Raw genomic sequence first — 16,974 nt, forward strand, 5'->3', positions numbered from 1 at the left:
GCTCAGCCGACCACCTTCTGTCCAGCTGCCAGCTGTTTCCTTCCCCGCTGCTGTGGGAGGGGGTTCCTTGCTCTGCACAGCACCCTGCAGTCCCTCTGACCCCCCGAGCCCCCGGCTGGCCCAGGGCTGCTGCCCCTTCCTACCTCTGCAGAGACACTGAGCTACAGACACCCCTTCGAGGGCACAACCACAAAGCCTGTTCACCAGCGGCCCAAAGACAAACGGAGAAGTCCAGGAACTGCAAGAAACCCCCAGACAGAACGTGCACGTGTGTATTTATATATAGCCAAGGATCTCCAGAGTGGGAGGCTTGCATATGCACATGTACGCACAGGCCACCATAGCTTGCTATAACTGCGCTTGTTTACTACAAACAAAACAAGCTTTTATTCCATACTGGAAGTTTCCTTCTGTGAAATCAGAGCCCCTTTCAGAGGAAAGCCTAGTCCCCACTTGAAAGTTTGCCAGTGTAGCTGAAAGTCACTTAAGAATGTGCAAAAAAAGAAATGGGAAAAAAGAAGACATCGCAAGAGACAGCTGTGGGGGTAAAAATGGCCTTTTGTCAGCACCGTTTGCTCTATTAGGGGAAACTGGGTTCATCTATTATGCAAGTTGGGAATAGGCATGTTGGCACACGCAGCTCCTCTGCCAGGGCAGCTCTGCGGGCAGATGCTTTTAAGCGCAGCCAGACAGTGACTGTCACCAATAGCTGGATCCAGTCAGCAAGGGACAGTGAGGAGGAAGCGAGATAAGGTGCCATTGGAGGGCACAATGGCTCAGACGCAATGAGGACAGGATTTCTGTCCAAGTGTGGGGGAAAGACCTGCCCCTTTGTGTTTGTCTTCAGCAGCTCATTTGTCTTCCTGCAGCCTTTGCTCTCTTCCAGCTCCCGCTGCCCAGGTCACTGCGGATGAGTTTGGAGACAGTGTGCTGCACTCTCCCCGTGTCACCAAGCACAAGGACTTTGGAGGCAGTGACGTGCCCTTGGGGACAGCCACGCAGCCCCTCTGACCCAGCTCAAGCTTCTGCATTCGGTGAAAAATGCCATCAGTGCCTGGGGCAGGACTGGAAGCACAGCTCCAGCAGCTTGTGTCCATGAATCATGGCAGGCTTTTCCAAAGGATCAGAGTCTCATGAACACTTCAATAAAAATAAGACTCTTGAATTTTGAGTTTTTTCCATCCTATGCATGCGCAGGGAAAAATAATAGTAAATCTGATCACCAAACCAGTAACAATCAGTGGCCTCTGCCATGCCCATTGCTCTGCTGTGCTGGGCACAGACTGTGAGGTTGGCCCCACTCTCAACCCAGAGCCGAGAGCTTCAGACCCCGACTGCGCAAAGGAGCCCCAAAGCCCTTTGCGTTTGCTCAGGCATTTTTGGCACTCCGCGTGGAGCAGAGTAATTGTACAAGTCTCCAGCGTTTCCGCTTTCTGTTTGTTTACTTACTGGGATTTTCACGCATTATCAGATCCACTTGTTTTACTAACCATCAAGGCTAGCAGTAGCTGAGTGACACGTATTTATATAAACACGGATGGGCCAGTACAAACAGACCTGCCGACCAGCCTGTGGGCAGCTCTAAACTAAGGCGTTCCTTGCATCATGTGCTGCTCGACCAGATTCAGTGGGGACACAGAAGGTGTAGGCGTTAGTGTGAGCCCAAGTTAGTGTCGCTAGTGTGTTAAGAGGATCAGAAGAAGGCAGAGATGAGGGCAGGCCAGGCTCACTTGGGTTTATTTCTGAATCTACCCTCTTCTGCATTTGGGGAAAGGTCCAGGGAGCAGTTTTGGATGGTTCCCTCCCTCCTATCTGTCACCTTCGAAGATTTGTTCCCAAGTTGTTTTCTTTCAGCTCTGTGATAATGTGCCTCGGGGCGATGGAGCCTGCTGATGCCAGCTGGAAACAGATGCACTGTAGGCTTCTCCACAGCTGTTTTCCTAAATCTTTTCAGGACAGATGCTCTTCAAGGGAGACGTTGCAATTGGCACCACTTTTCTTCAATCCTCTTTGAAGCTCCCAAGCGTGGTATGATGGGCAAAGCTGGCTGTGGCTTTGTGGCTTAGCTGGGATAAGACAGATCCCTCCTCAGCACCACAGAGGATGTTCACAGCAGTCACACACATGTAGGAAAGAGCAGCAGGTGTTGTGTGTCCCTGGACACTGCTCCGGAGCAGCCATGGCGGGGCATTGCCTTGCCCTCAGGCTCCTTCAGCCCCACCACAGCGCTCACTTCTTCTACGGGAGCCAAAAGCGCTCTGTGGTCAAATACTTCCTCTCTGCCAGAGTAGGGTTTGCGCACCCACAAGCATCTGCGAGTCAGCTCTATTAACAAGTCATGGGGCAGCAAAGGACAACCTTGCCCTTCTTTTTCTAAATACCACAGCTGGGTGACACTCCCTCTCCACTGGAGTGCCCAGCAACTGCAGGATGGGATGGGATGGGATGGGATGGGATGGGATGGGATGGGATGGGATGGGATGGGATGGGATGGGATGGGATGGCTGGGGCTGGGCTGGCACAGCCAGGACCAAGTCGATCCCTCTGCAGGTTTTTGCTGTTGTGCAGCCGGCTCCTGTGGGCTCTGCTCCAATATTCATGAGCCGGAACAGCACAAGCTCTCCGCTTTCCCCCAGCGCAGGCTGCCGAGGGCATGAATGCAGAGATTCACAATATTCTTTCCTTCCTTCTCGGGATGGAAGCTGATAAAAGATGCATTGTCCATGTGGGCATCAGCCCCTTTGCCCTGCTCTGCCACATGCTTAGATCAAAACATCACTGGGGCTCTCAGCCAGCCCTGACATGATGTGTATTTTGGGGAATGCTCCTGCACTGGTTCCTTCCTCTGTCTGGACCTCTCAAGGGTGCATTGCACTGGGTGACGGGGGGAACATGCCTGTATGTGACACCATTTGCAAAAGCAGAGCCCCAGCATCTGGTGGCTCCTTGCAGGTGTGCTGTGTCTTTGGGTCTCTGTTAAGCATGCCCAGCTCCAGAGGCATCGCTTATCCCATGGCCTGGCATGGACTCTGGTCACCGATGAGGCTAGGCGGGCTGTGGAGTAGGAGGGGGTCTGCAGAGCTGCGTGTGTGTGAGATCCAGGCTGCTGCAAGGCAGCCTGAGAGTGCAGCCGGCTGCGGGACTCTCACGCTCGGTGGGTAAAGCTTGAAAGGTCTCCAGGGAGTCTCACGCGGTGGGTTTTGAGCTCAGCTTTCTGCTGCAGCACTGCTTCAAGCAGGCCCGTACTCCTGGCTCCAGGGCAGCTCAAAGAGCAGCCAGAGGACATTGTTCTCAAGGGAAGACCAGGGTCAAACTGAAGCCACCTCCAACATGATGTTCAGCAGGGAATCCCTGGATCCTGGATTTGATTTCGTATTTGTTTCTGCCCTACCCTGCCCCACCATCCTCTTCTTTGCCTGTTCTCTTGGTGGTCTGCATGTTTTTCCTTTCAGCTCCCATTAACACAAGCCAGGTCTTCCCAGGGTGGGCCATGGTCCAGAGAAGAGGTTGGAGAAGCAGCTGGGTGTAATTAGAGATCCAGGGACCAGGAAAGATTACTTTTCATTCAAATGAAGTAATAGTGTCCCAAAGTCAAAATCCTCTCCTCAAGACATTAGACAAACACAGGCTTGAGAGCTCAGAGGGAGAATGGGAACCTCTGAGCCATGCAGGAGATGCTGAGACTTGTCTACCTGCAGATGGTGTGAAGGACACTGCACAATCCCAGAGGAGCACATCTAGGATAGCAGGATGCAGAGGTGGGGGGCAGTCATGGAGCATGTGGGCAGAGGGTGCATGGGTTTTAGTACTGTTTGCAGATGGTCCTGCTCCTCTTCTGCTGGCCAGTTCAGTCCTGCACAGCACCTGGGAGCCAGGGGTAGGGATGTTCCTTATCTCAGCTGTGTCCATGCCAGCATGCTGTATGGATAGCGCCTAGTGAGCCTGAAAGATGAGCCTTGGCACTGCAGCAGGAAACAGGGAGCTTGCTGTCACTTGGAGAGCCTCTGTATCTTGTACAGTGCTCCCTGCAAGGGCAGGCCACGCAGAGTCTGCACTGGAAATAAGATCTTTATCCACTTCATGTGATTTTCCTTTTTACTAATCGATACCTAACAAGTGCATAAGAAAAGGGCAATCTTGTCCTTCCCAGTCCAGGAGGGTTACCCAAAAATAAAGGCTTTCCGCTTCATGGTGCTAAACAGTTATGTTCATGCTTGACTGAAGAAGACACTTTCTTTAACCACACCTCTAACTTCAGTACGTCCTTTAGCCTTGGCTCAATCTGCAAGCAATACAGGGCTGTCTCTGCACGTCCCAGTTACCCATCAGCTCCTCCGCCTTAAGCTGCTGCAAGAACACAGGTCTGTTCCATCATGTGCAGCACTCTTAGGCACCCCGCTCCATGGCAATCACCCAGGGAAGTGGCAGCATGGGACCAGTCCCGCAGCAGCCAGCCCCAGATGCCAGGCTATGGCTGCAGTGCTGCCCGATGCAGAGTCCTTGGGGTGCCCGCACAGGGTTCACTGTGGGCACCGGCAGTGCACACCTCTCCCATGCTCTTGAAACCATTTTCTGTGTCCCTCCCTGGGCCACTGCTGAGAAAGGGTTTGGCCTGGTTATAAGCTCATTTGGAATAACATCACTGAATCTCTCCTCTTCCAAGGTTTCAACAGAGTGTCAGCTCCCGCGTCCCTCTGCAGAGAGAACTGCAGTGGCAGAGCACTGGAGTCGCCAGACTCCTCCCTCTTCCTCTGTGCCCCCCACAGCAGCTATATGGCTGACCACAGTCCTCCAACTCATGTGGTTCCTGCAACCTAGCACACACCATGGCTCCTCAGGTCACCATATGAACAAGCCCACAACCGCTTAGCTTCCCAGACTGAGTGAAATCAGTGCAGTATGGCCATCAACAATCTCTCCTCTGTCCCTCTCCCCTGGCTAAGAACTGATTCATGAAGTAAAAGCAATGCCATCTGTTCCAGGAAAAGTTAAATATGTTTGTGACAAGACATGAACACAATGCCAGTCAAGTGTTTGCAGTAATTGCTCCATGGTTATATATAACACTGGGAAACACCCATTTGAGGCCCACGCTGAATTTATACCCCCATTGGGCCCTAGCACTCAGATCCCAAGCATGGATCTGCTTTCAGCTGCTGAAGGGAAACTCCAGCTTTGTCAGGAAAATTGACCTTGGTCAATTCTCCCACTTGTTTTTTTTTTTCTTTCCAAGATAGGGGATAGTGCTGAGAACATGTACAGCCAAGTGTCTCAGCATGGGACAAATCGGTTCAGGCGCATAGCCTTCTCAGAGCCACAGTTTCCAAAACAACCAGAGATTCTCCAGCTCCTCTCACAGAATTATTCACCTGGCCTAGCCAGGGCTTCTCTACACCACCACGTGTACAAGGCAGAGCATTAAATCCCAGCTGCCTAGAAAAGCTGGAAGCCTCTCGCAGCCACCACTAAGTGCAGCCTTGCCTTATCCCATGGTTATTTCTCAATGACCCCCAAAATGACCTGCCAGACTTAGAAACCAGAACTACAACCCTAGCAGCCCCTGATGAGGTAAGAATAAGCAACGTCAGAGAAAGACAAGGAGAGTTAGGAAGGCCAGTTTCCCTAAAGAGCTTACAAGGAAGTTATCAGATCACGCAAATGTTCCTCTATCTTCCTTCTGCCTGCAAGACTACAGCAGAGGTTATCACCATCTCCTCTGAGACATCTTCTGCTTCTTTTTCAATTAATTAATTAGATTAATACACACTTGGTGAATGTGGCAGATTTCTAGTCAGCTGTGCTAATTCGCAGGTGTACTGCAGCCAAGGTGTCCTTGGTGGGCTCTCCTTGCCTGGTCCTCCAACACTTACCAGGTAAGAGCAGTCTAGGCAGAGCCATGTGCCTTACCTGCAGGTGATGGTCAGCGTATCCTTGGCGTTGATGACGTGTTCCTCCTCGGTGATGCTAAGAGTAGGGGGGGTCATAGAATAGCTGCTCACCAGATCTGTGGGGAGAAAGGAGAGAGGGGATGATGCAGACATTTGCTAGTCTGGACCCACCACTGTGGGCAGCAGCTAGCTTGGCATCACGAGCCCAGAAAGGGGCAAAGCCTCTTGAAGGAAACATCTCGTAGGAGTCTGCTCTTCAGCAACAGCTCTAGGGCTGGGCTCAGACAGACAGACTAGCACAGACGAGGGCCAGAAAAAGAATGGAAGACCAGAAATCAGGGAATCCAGGTGTGGCCATTCCTCACCGGGTGACTGAGATTGAGCTCACTTGGACTACTGCTCTGAAATGATCTTATCTGATAACTGGAGGGAGTCTGATGGGAGATTTTTCTATACGCATGTAGTTTGCGGTAATCAGCAGACAAAAATCCATCTGCCCAAATACCACAAATGCAAAACTCTTGCATTTGTACAGAGATGCTCTCAGGAGCCAGCAGGCATTCGCTGAACGCCCTTCTCCTGCCAGGCACTCTTGGGTACAGGCAGTCACCCAAACAGAACCAAACCTTTGGGGATTACAGCAGCCCCCTTCCCCGCACCACAGCCGGGCAGGCATTCCAGAAGTGGAATTATCCAGGCTCAAGGACGGGCGGTTAAACATATTATCATGCACTTCTCCCAGCTTTTGTATGGGAGAGTCCCACTTCTGGCATGCCAGACATGCACCCTAAGTGAGCTCCTCATGGACAAAACATCTCGAAGTACCGGTTACCCTCAGAGACGTACCAGTTCTTTTTCATTAGCATGGTGTTGCTGACTGTCATTACTTCGTGATCTTTATCTTAAAACTCCAGCTTCTGGAGACGTGAGATAATTCAAAAGAAAAGTCTCGGTGACTGCAAAAACAAGCAAGCAAACTAACCAGAAATAGAAGAAAAAAAAAAAGTTGCGAAATGTGAAGCTGTGACTCAGGTAGATGCTAAATGCTAAGGAAGAAAAGAATGCAAAAATATGTTGCTAGCTCGATTTTCTACAGAAACGTGAGGTTTTTGTAACTGCGTTCTGTGCATGTCTGTCCTTCCCTTGTAACATTCAAACCCATGTATCAGAGAGATCTGGCAGAGAGGGAGAGGTCTCAAAGACGTGGTGTTTCCACAAGTTTCACAAGCAGCAGGAACGCCATATGATGCCTCTCCTCCAAAACCGTGGCCTGAGGACTGTGGGCCTTGGAAGCCCCTTGGTAGAGCCATGCCATGAATGTTGTGAAGCCCCTAAACCTGCCCTGGGAGACACCAAATGGCCACCAGCCTCTCTGACATGAGGCCTGAGGTGCAGCGTGAGGAGCCAAGGCCCATGGGGAGGCCGGGATGCCCAGGGTCCACCACCACCAAGAGAGGCCACCGAGGGGGAATGTGGCAGTGGAGGGACGTGCCGAGCAGCACCGCCGGCACGGCCAGGCCAGGGCTGCCGGCCTTGTTCTCCCCAATTGTTCTCCACTTCCTTCCCGCCTGCGCGCGGCTCCGAGGTGGCCGTCCTTGTGGCTGCCCCCATGGCAACGGCAGGGCGCCGGCCATCTCCCCCCGCCTCTTCCCTCACCCACGTGAGGCGGCGTCAGCCTGGGGGCCGCCCTGGTCCACCTCCGCCTGCGTGGGGGTCCTGCTCCCCATGGCCTGTCCTACAGACACCCCTCTCAGTGACGACAACAACAACAGCAGCCATCGTTCGTCATTCAACACGTGGGTCGGGTCGGCATCACCACGGCCCCTGGGACCAGGCGGTGCTCAGCCGCCGTGGAGGACACCCTGCCTCGCGCCTCCAACCTCCCCTTCCCTGAAGGAGGGGACATCAGATGTCATGTACAAAAATGTGCCCTGGGGCTGTGAAAATAAATGAGCGCATTTTTGGTAAAATCCCTTCAAAATGTAACGAGGTTTATTAAAAAGAAAGGAGGGGGGAAGGAATCTGACCGCTAAGCTGCATTTCCTATTAATGCCGGACATGCTTATCCCAGTGCAAACACTACTCTCCAGATGGCCACAGCCTGCCAGTCCATTGCCCTGACAAGCAGCCAGGCGTGCCCGCCGCCCCCATGGCGCTCAGCCCAAAACGTGAAAGATCTGGCTTGCCATAGGGCTGGCTGGGGACAGCAGACCCTCTTATCCTGCTGGTGCCCCGGGCAGCGAGCAGAAAGCTAATCCCCAAAACCCTGGCACAGCAATCCCCGGGGCTGGCTGCAACGGGCGCCGAAGTGGGTCTCAAAACTGGGATGGTCCCCCCTTGCCTGAACCTCTAAAATGCAGTCCAGGGCAGCGGGAGCCTCTCGGCCGATAACTATACACCGCATCTGCCCCACCGCCGGGCTCGGGAGGAGCAGGACAGCTGCAGAAATAACCCCCTGCCTCCCTTCACGTGCCGCTTGGTGACCTGTTAGCGAACAACGCTGGGGGGTGGAGGGGAAGAAAGAAAAAGTACGATCTGTGCAGGTTGAGGCTGTGGGATTCCTGCAGATGCATCCTGTCCGTGGCCCTCCGCGAGTAGAACAGGAAAAGGAACCACTGCTCCCTCCGAAAGCACCGCGGCGCAGGGCTGGGGACGCTCCTGCTGTTGGCAGCTAGCGCCGGGCCAGCCCTCACAGCCGTCCAGCCTCCTCGCCGGCCCTGGACTGCCAGGAACTTCAGGGACTCCCCGCATCAGGCACTGGCTCACGCTGGGGACCCACTACTCACCCCGACACCCCACACTGGGGCTGGCATCTTGGGATGCCGATGCCCACAGCCACCCATGGCATCCAGGGCAGGCAAAGGAATGTACAGAACCATTCCCAGCCTGCAAAAGCATCTTCAAGGCCATCAGCTTCCCCCCCCAAAATTCTCCATCCCTCTCTGTGCTTGCCAGATGATCCACCCCATTGCTGCCGCTGCCCTTGCTCCTTCCCTCCCCAGGGGAGCGTGTGCCCTGCTACAGCTCTCTCCTGTGTCTCACTCTCCCCAGCACTGAACTTGGTGCTGGGTTTGGCCATTAAATCTCTGCTAACTGACATACAGATGGTTTGTGTCTCCGTCAAATCCCAGGGTGCGAGGGAGATGTCTCCAGAGCATGGAGCGTCTCCTCCTCTCCGAGTCCCTCCTTCCCCACCTCCAACCTCAGTGATGCTTTATCTCCTTGTCCCTCTGAGCAGGCTTCACTCTCTCGTGCACACCAAATCATGCCCTTGCACGGGGAGAGCATTAGTGTAATTAAAAAGGCATGTGGCAGCCCCGGCAAGCTTTGTTTTTTCAAGATAGTTTCCAAGCAAGTTGGCAGTGGGATATTAAAATAAACAGAGGGGGATTGATGGGATGCAGGGAGAGGAAGCAGGATCCCACAGCCACTCACACCTTGTCTATTTTTGGAGAAGTGCGTTTCCCAGCGGTTTTCCTAGCCTTGATCTCTCAGCGCGCAGCTCTGAAAGGGGCCAGGCTGCACCGAGGGCCTTCTCTTATCGCTGGCGGCTCCTTCATTTTCTTCAGCCCCCTCCACCTCTTTCTGCACCCTGAAATCACTGCTGCTCTCAGCATGGCGGGGCTGCCCGCTGGGGTCCTGCATCCCAGGGCTCTCCCTACCTGGTGGGGAAGCCACGCTCGCCCTGGAAAGTGCTACCCACCCCAGGGTGTCTCACAGAGACCGAGCAGCCCACAGGCTCCAGCCTTGTGCCTGACCTTGAGCACGTTGTGGGAAAGCCTTGCCAGGGGCCTGGTTTTCCCTTGCGATGGCTGCAGATGGCTAAATCACTGCGGAGCAACGCCTGTGCCAGAGCCAGCACCGCCGCAGTGAGCGATGGCTTTGGAAAACCCGTGCAAAGGCTGCGCATGGGTGAAGGTGCAGGCATAGCATGGCATGGTATGGCATGACACGGCTCCTGCTCTCCATCTGCTTCCACTCGCAGGAAGCCCTGCACCGGATTCTCCCTCGGAGCCCCCGCATACCACCTCAGCCCCTCTCCGCTTCCCCTTCCCTCCCTCTCTGCTGAGTCGGCCCCACTGACTGATTAACAGGGCGCCTTTCCGGAGAGGGATTTTGTTCACACTCTGTCCTTCTCACTGACTTCCTTCCCTGGCGCTGGACTGGATCGCTCTGGCCACAGCCGCCGTGTGTCCCCAGCTAACCAGCACAGCTCACACTCCTGCCACCAAACTTACTGCTTCGGGGTTTTGTGACCAGAGCTGCAAAATAACATGCATGGAGCAAAGCTGGTCCAGACGAGGCTGTGTGCTCCTGCTTGTCTCCCTGCATCTCGCATACCCAGCCCAACCCAGCCTGCCCACCCCAGTGCTGTACTGGGGCAAAAGATAGGCTGGAAGGGGAAAAAAAGAGCGTCCTTTCCCCCAGCAAAGCTGCCCTGACCCTGCTACTGCCCCCCAAAAGACTTTGCTGTATTTAGGCAAAAATTCCCAGTCAATGAGCATCCCAGGAAAGCAAGGCAGAAACTCGAGATCTTTCTACAAAAGGGATTTCTGGCAGATTTGTATGGAGCAACCGAATCCCCAGACCAAGGCTCCAGGATGGAGCCCCTGAATTTACCCACATCCTGCATCTGCAATGCAAAGCACCACGGATGAGCCTCTTCCGACTCCCGGGCTCAGACAGCTGCTCTGGCCTGTCCCTGGCTGGGGCTTAACAGCATGCTGAATGCCCTGGGATTGCTCAGCGCCCAGTGCTACCAGATAGCCCGATGTGGCTCCTCTTGCAAAGCATCTCCCGTTTCTCTTGGGTTTTAACCCCAGCCTGAAGCCTTGGCTGTCCTGAGCTGCCCCTGCAGGCTGCAAAGCTGGTGGTGGGGCTCTTCCCCTGGAAGCAGGGCAAGGCATGCACTCAGACATGCAATCACGCACCATAGTTACTATGTGAGCAAAGTCCTGCTCCTGGGCAGGCAACAAGACAATTCCCATACCTTGCTGGCAACTGGGGAAACAGGGACCGAATGACTCTTTCTGATGCAGAAGAACAGCAATAGCTGGCACTGGGGGAGAAGGAGGAGAAACCTTGCTCTGCCGTTTCTGAAGACCTCTTCTCTGGCTTTCCAGGCTGGGCTTGTCCAAATTAGCAGCATGTGCTGGTGAAACCGCATGTGCACCATTTCCCCTTGCCCCGCAGGAACTAACCCCAGCACTGCAGGTGTCATCTTCCTCCTCTGCTCCAGTTACCTCTTCCCCACCTGCCCCATGCTGGTATAACTGACTGCCCTGGTGCTGGAGGACCCGCGGCCGCTTATAGACACATGGGAAGTCCATGTGCCGGAGGCAGAGCCGGGCCAACTTCCCACCTACAGGGCTGAAGTTCCCCCACAGAGCGACTCCTCCTCATGCATGGGGCAAGCATCCAGCTGTGGGTTGGAGCGGCAAAGCGTGAGTGCCACGTCACGCAAAGAGCAGGCAGCTGGCAGAGCAGCAGGGGGAATTTGGACGTAGGGCTGTCAGCTCCTCCTCTTCCTCCTCCCGGTGCTCGCCAGCATGGAGGAAGGCTTGTTTTGCAGAGAGGTGAGATATCGCATGAGGCTGAGAAATGAATGGCAGGCTCCGGCCAACATGAGGATAACACGCCAGGTGTTTTCTCTCCAGCCTCACAGTGGGCAGGGCGAGCCCCAAACCACAGCGGGAATTCACACCAAGATGGAGCAGGTTCTGCCCATGTGTGTGGGGGCTGCGAGGGCAGGGTGACAGCCACCCATGCCCACAGTGAGGCTGGGGGAAAAACGGAGAGGTGGCATGCTAAAGGGCTCTGTGGTCAAGATGGAAACAGGCTGAGGTGTAAGCAATGAATAAATGAAAAACAATAATGATAAAAAACTGGAAATCCCCCCAAAACTATGTATTTGCACAAGGGCAAAGGAAGCAGGTACCTTCTTTCATGGTGTCCATGAAAGATGCTCCTTTTTCTGCAAGCCAGGGTTGACCATCGCTTCAGACCTGTCCCAGAAGGGGTTAAACACAGGGGCTGCGCTCCTCTGTGCAGGATCAGCCCCTCTGCGCCCTATGTTGTGCTATGGTAGCATCACTGTCCCAGCCACACAACTGACCCCCACGCACCAAGAGCTCATTCAGGCCTGGGGCAACACCTTTCCCCTTCTCACGGTGGACAATGCCAATGGCGAGACAACACTCCTCTGGTCTAGAGATTTTCATCCATGCAACTCAAAGCCCTGAAATGTCACCAAGTCAAAGTGTGGTGGATCTGTGTCCTCACCATTTTGTGAGGATATTCTCAAAGCATCAGATGTTCCTTTGCTCCAACCAGGGCAAGCTGTCCTCTTTCAGGGGACACAGGCGACTAATAATTATAGGAACTCAGTCAATACTCACAGAGGTGATCATCATTATTGGGTGTCTGATCCCTCCTGTCCAACACCAAAAGCACAAAGAGACGTTAACTTTGCCCTGAGACACCTGTGGGCAAGTCAGTGTATGGAGGCAGGAGCCCTCTGAGTAGGGACCAATATGAGGGCTGAGGAAAGGGCCACCAGAGCTGGTGGAAATGCCTTTTTCTTGGCACCAGCCTCAGAGATGCCCCAAGCACCACAGATCTGCAGCGATGCCAGGTGAGGATGAAAGACGTGTGTCCAAATGGACAGGGCATTTGGGGGATGCAAAAAATCATGGCTTTCCTCCAGCACAGCACCTGCAGCCAGGGGAGACCCCAGCCAAAACATCCCCCTGCCTGCCAGCCAAGCGGGGAGCGGGATGGGGTGGACAGAGACGCGAGCAGTGCATCCTGCAATGGCAGCATGGTCCTGACACAAGCGGAAGAAGCAACAGCCAGATCAGCAGCACGACGAGGCTGGATGTTCTGCTCTGCTCCCCCAGCCCCTGGCACTCCACAGCAGCATGGCCGTGCATCCGACACCCGCAGGTCCGGCCAAACAGCCCCGCGGCCTCAGTCCAAAAGGCTCCTCTGGCCTCTGCATGCACCCCAACAGGTCCGTTTAGCCTCTCAGTGCTCATAAACTTTAATTTACTGGTTCTTTTCTGGCGAGGCACAAAAATCTCATAACCACCTGCACTGATGGGGAACGAGGCAAAGAAAGTCAAGAGCTCTCTGGGCTCCTTCAGCTTTTGGACTTCCAAGCTGGTAGCCTCATCAGGGGACAGAAACAGAGGAGCTCAAAAGCAGGAGCCACTTTCAAGAGAGCTGGGCTGTCCTGAGGAGCAAAGTTACCTTTGCAACCTTCAGTCCCTGTCCCTTGGTGCCTCCAGGCAGGGATTTAAATCAGGGTATTTCACAAGCCAGCTGCCCCGAGGCAGCAGAGCACGGCTACACCCAATGCCTGACCATGCTGCCACCTGCTTTTGGGACTCTGGTCTGCACAGGCACAGTCACCCATGCCCTGAGGACCTGCCACCATGTCATCCCAAAGCATCACATAGAGGGGTCTACTCGCCTGTCTGGGAGTGTTTATCTGTCTGCCTTTCTCCCTCCGCAGGAAGCACTATCTCACCATCGCCCTGCCTCGCTCCAGCCCGGTTTCCTGCTCCATCCTGCCAGGTTTACCCTGCTTTTTCCTCCTCCCCTCCCCCTGCCCCATGGCTGTCAGGCCATGTTTGCATTTCTGTCTCCTGCTGTCTTTCCTCTCCCTACACCCCCCCGCGCTCGCTCCCTACTCCATCCTCCCCGAGAGGCTACGTCCTGAGCCAAAGTTAGCCTCTGTCAGGTAGCCACATGTCCGGCCTGGGGCAGCGGGTCAGCCGGGGCCACCCTGCAGACCTCCTCCAGGATCTCTGCTGTCAGCAGCCTCCCCGGGCCCCGGGGGAGCTGGCTGTTTGCTGCTCTTGCTCAGGCAAGGGATGCTCCCGCACATCAGAGAGCTGGTTTCCCCTTGGCGGGCCGCCGGCCCACCCCTTCTGCTGCTGGCCAGGGACTGGCCAGACACCGCTTTGTTTGGTCCCCCATTCCCTGAATCGCTCTGGGTTTGTTGGCTGCCTGCTCCTGCCCGGAGAATCCTTTTCCTGCCTTTGAGATAGAGGATGCTCGAGCCATCTGTGCATTTTATTTCCTTGTAGAAACTAACAAGCCAAGGATTGCTTCCTCTCCCTGACATTTCGGAGGGCAGCTCCGGCTCAGTGGGATGCGTGGGGAGGGGGAGTCCAGCACCTTCAGACAGGAACAGGACCTATTCTGTCCAAAGAATTCACTCCCCAAGGGGCAGAAATCCCCAGACCTGCCAAAATGCCTGTGGCAGCTCCCACTCTGCCACCACCGTAGCTCTGCAGGAGCCCAAGGCAAGCCGCCCTGCTTAGCATACATAGCCACACCTCTTCCAGTGGCCCCTATTAACTGCATGGCTAAACCCTTGCAAAACTCAATTAAAATTATCCTTCCACATCTTAAGGACTGTCAGGTTGCTTCTCTTCCTGTTTTAATTTACTTCTTTCAAAATCTTGCCCTGCTCATATTCTCTGCTCCCGCAGGATGTGATTAACGTGGCGTAGAAGAAGCAGAGGGATCAGATGGCTTTAGGGGACCGGTAACAGAAATTAGCACCGTTCATTACATCTCTAACCTGAAGGGACGTAATGGATGGTCCACAGCTCGTGTAAAATGAGTGTTGGTCCAAACCTGGTATCTGGCAGACACGCATTGCCAGCACAAACGGATGGCCAGGATGGGCCAGAGACATCCCCCCATGGGCCATGGGGGTCTGGGATCTCTGGGCAAGTGGCTTGGGAGAAGCTTGTACCGCTGCTACCTCCAGTTAACCTATTTGGGACTGCTCAGGAGTTGCCTGACCACTGCAGGATTCAGAGTTTAATTCCACCTTCTGTCTATCAAGGTGTAATCCTGGGGGCTTTACTGGGCTGAAGTACCTCTGGCAGCAGTGGGTACAAACCCATGGGACACTAAAGAGACATCTTCGGCCACTGAGAAGAAATGATAGCCTATACAGTGACAAAGGGTAAACGACTAAAGGAAATTGTTATCCACTGCTTCTCAAGCTGGACCTGATGAAGTTACGAGGCAGATGACAAAGTACCTTTTCACGCAACTCAGCTAAACTGTGGATTTTGCCACTGTGGGATACCCGCAGAGAGATTCCCAAAGAGAGGGATAAGATCCGGGAGGACAAGTCACCACCAGCTCTTACACACAGCGATCCAGATGAGCCATCCAGGTCTAGGATTCTCTAAACCGCCCATTGCTAAAACAGAGCGGGTGCATCAGGGCAGGATCCCCCTGCCCATGCCAGGGCATCGTCCCCTTTCCCAGAGCCCCAGCTGCCCACACTGAGGCTGGTGACAGCCCAGGCAGAGCCAAGACCAGCTCCAGTGCCTGGGCAGGGGCTTCCACCTGCAGCACCGGGGCTTTGCTACATGGACACAGAGGAAGGGAAAAGCCTGAGAAGCAGCGGGGAAGAGACCCTCAGTTTGGAGACCATTAACTACAGCTCCGTCATGAGCTGTTCCCAGAGGCTCAGGTGAAGCTTCCATTGAAGCAAGCCGCAAATGTGCCATTGGGGGAAGATGGAGTTCAAGCTAAGCGAGGCCTCGGCATCCGACTCTTGCTGGGAGATGAGGAGGCAGAAGCAGCTGACCGGGAAGTCAGACAGAGCCTGAGGGTCGGCACTGAGCACGGAGAGAAAAGAGCAGCAGCATTTGGAAAGAAAAAAGCAAGTTGCAGGTTTGCTTTTTCCTTGATGTGTGTGGGCTTAATTGCTGGCCTTTGAAGTTTAGTTCTTCCCAAGACTGTTGGCTTATGGACAGCTGAGCAGGACACTGAAGAAACCCCTGTACCCCACTCAGGGCAGGTTTCCCCCACGTGAGCAAAGCCTGCAGACCCTGCCTGCCTCCCGCCCAGGCTGCTGCATCCAGGCTGACCGTGCTGGGCTTTTTCAGGGGTCTGCAAGCCATGCAGCTGGACTGGGAGGCACCGTGCCAAGCGGAAAAGACCTGCTCCTCCATCTTGGTGTCCCTGGAGCTTGCATCCAGATGTTTGCTACTTAGCTGTGAACTGAAATCAACTCAGAGCCCTCAAACCAAACAGCTGCCCTGGAGCTGGCAGTGCCTGTTCTCCTCTGCAGCACAACCCATCTTCAAGTTGATCTCCAGCTGCTGAGTGTGAGAGAAGCTGATGAACAGGGTTAAGTGGGAAAAAACAGTTTTGCAATTAGATGATTATCTTGGCCTTGGAAAAACTAGATTCAATTCCCCATCTGCTCCAGGCTCCCTGCAAGCCTGTCTTGCAGCTTCTTTGTACCTCCATCCCTGCCTGAGCCACAGAGGCTAGGGCAGCAGAAACTGGGCTGCTTTGGCTTGGGAAAAAAGATACTCAAGCAAGAAAGGAGGAATCCTTATTCCTCGTAATGAAAGATAACAGACAACAAAGAAAGTGGATTTATCCCTGAGCCAATGCAACATGAAAAAGCTACATCAGATGTATGTAGCTTCCCGGGTCCAGAAAGTAGGAAGCACAAGCAAAGTGCAGGAGGAATTTAAACTTCCTGATTATCAAAGCAGGGTTTTCAAGCATCAAGTATAATCTTAAAATAATAATAATAAAAAAGCAAAGGGAAGAGTGGTCATGGGCATGAGAGAACGCTGCTGCCTGGGGAGCGGGAGAGCATGAACTCTCCTCCACGGCGCAGCTTCTCGCATGCACACCCGCACGTGCGCACAAATGCATCTGCACGACCCCTTCTGCCGCCTCCGACGGGGCGGGCACGAGGGGAGGCAGGAAGATCACAGGCACATGCTCTTCAAAGGAGAATTAGTCATCAGAGGTAGTGGCAGAGGAAGGAAACCTCAGGTACGAGGTCAGACGTGCACAAGCAGAGAGGGCTGCTGGAAGAGCTCTGAGCGCTCGCTGCAGATCTAAAAGCCCTCCTGGCATCCGTGCGAGCAGGCCAGGAGGATGCAGTTCCCTGGGGTAAACGCATCTACAGCAACGTAAGAGATAAGAAATTTCAACCCTCCTGGAAAACACTGCACAGCTCGGCTTTCTGCCATCCTTGAAAGCAGCCAGAGCTGGCCAAACCCAGAGTCTTCCCTGATGTGGTTAA

At 54.1% G+C, this 16,974-nt stretch overlaps 1 protein-coding gene across 3 annotated transcripts in view; it reads right to left on the reverse strand.

The window, feature by feature from the left end:
* FLT4 (fms related receptor tyrosine kinase 4) overlaps positions 1 to 16,974 on the reverse strand; it is a 61,261-nt gene that overhangs the window by 33,038 nt on the left and 11,249 nt on the right. For all 3 annotated transcript variants that reach the window (XM_076350145.1, XM_076350144.1, XM_076350146.1), the window contains exon 2: positions 5,908 to 6,004. In XM_076350145.1, the coding sequence (XP_076206260.1) occupies positions 5,908 to 6,004 (97 nt within the window). The remainder of the gene's footprint in view (positions 1 to 5,907; positions 6,005 to 16,974) is intronic.

Source organism: Aptenodytes patagonicus, chromosome 12 (genome assembly GCF_965638725.1).
Source record: "Aptenodytes patagonicus chromosome 12, bAptPat1.pri.cur, whole genome shotgun sequence".
Classification (NCBI taxonomy): domain Eukaryota; kingdom Metazoa; phylum Chordata; class Aves; order Sphenisciformes; family Spheniscidae; genus Aptenodytes; species Aptenodytes patagonicus.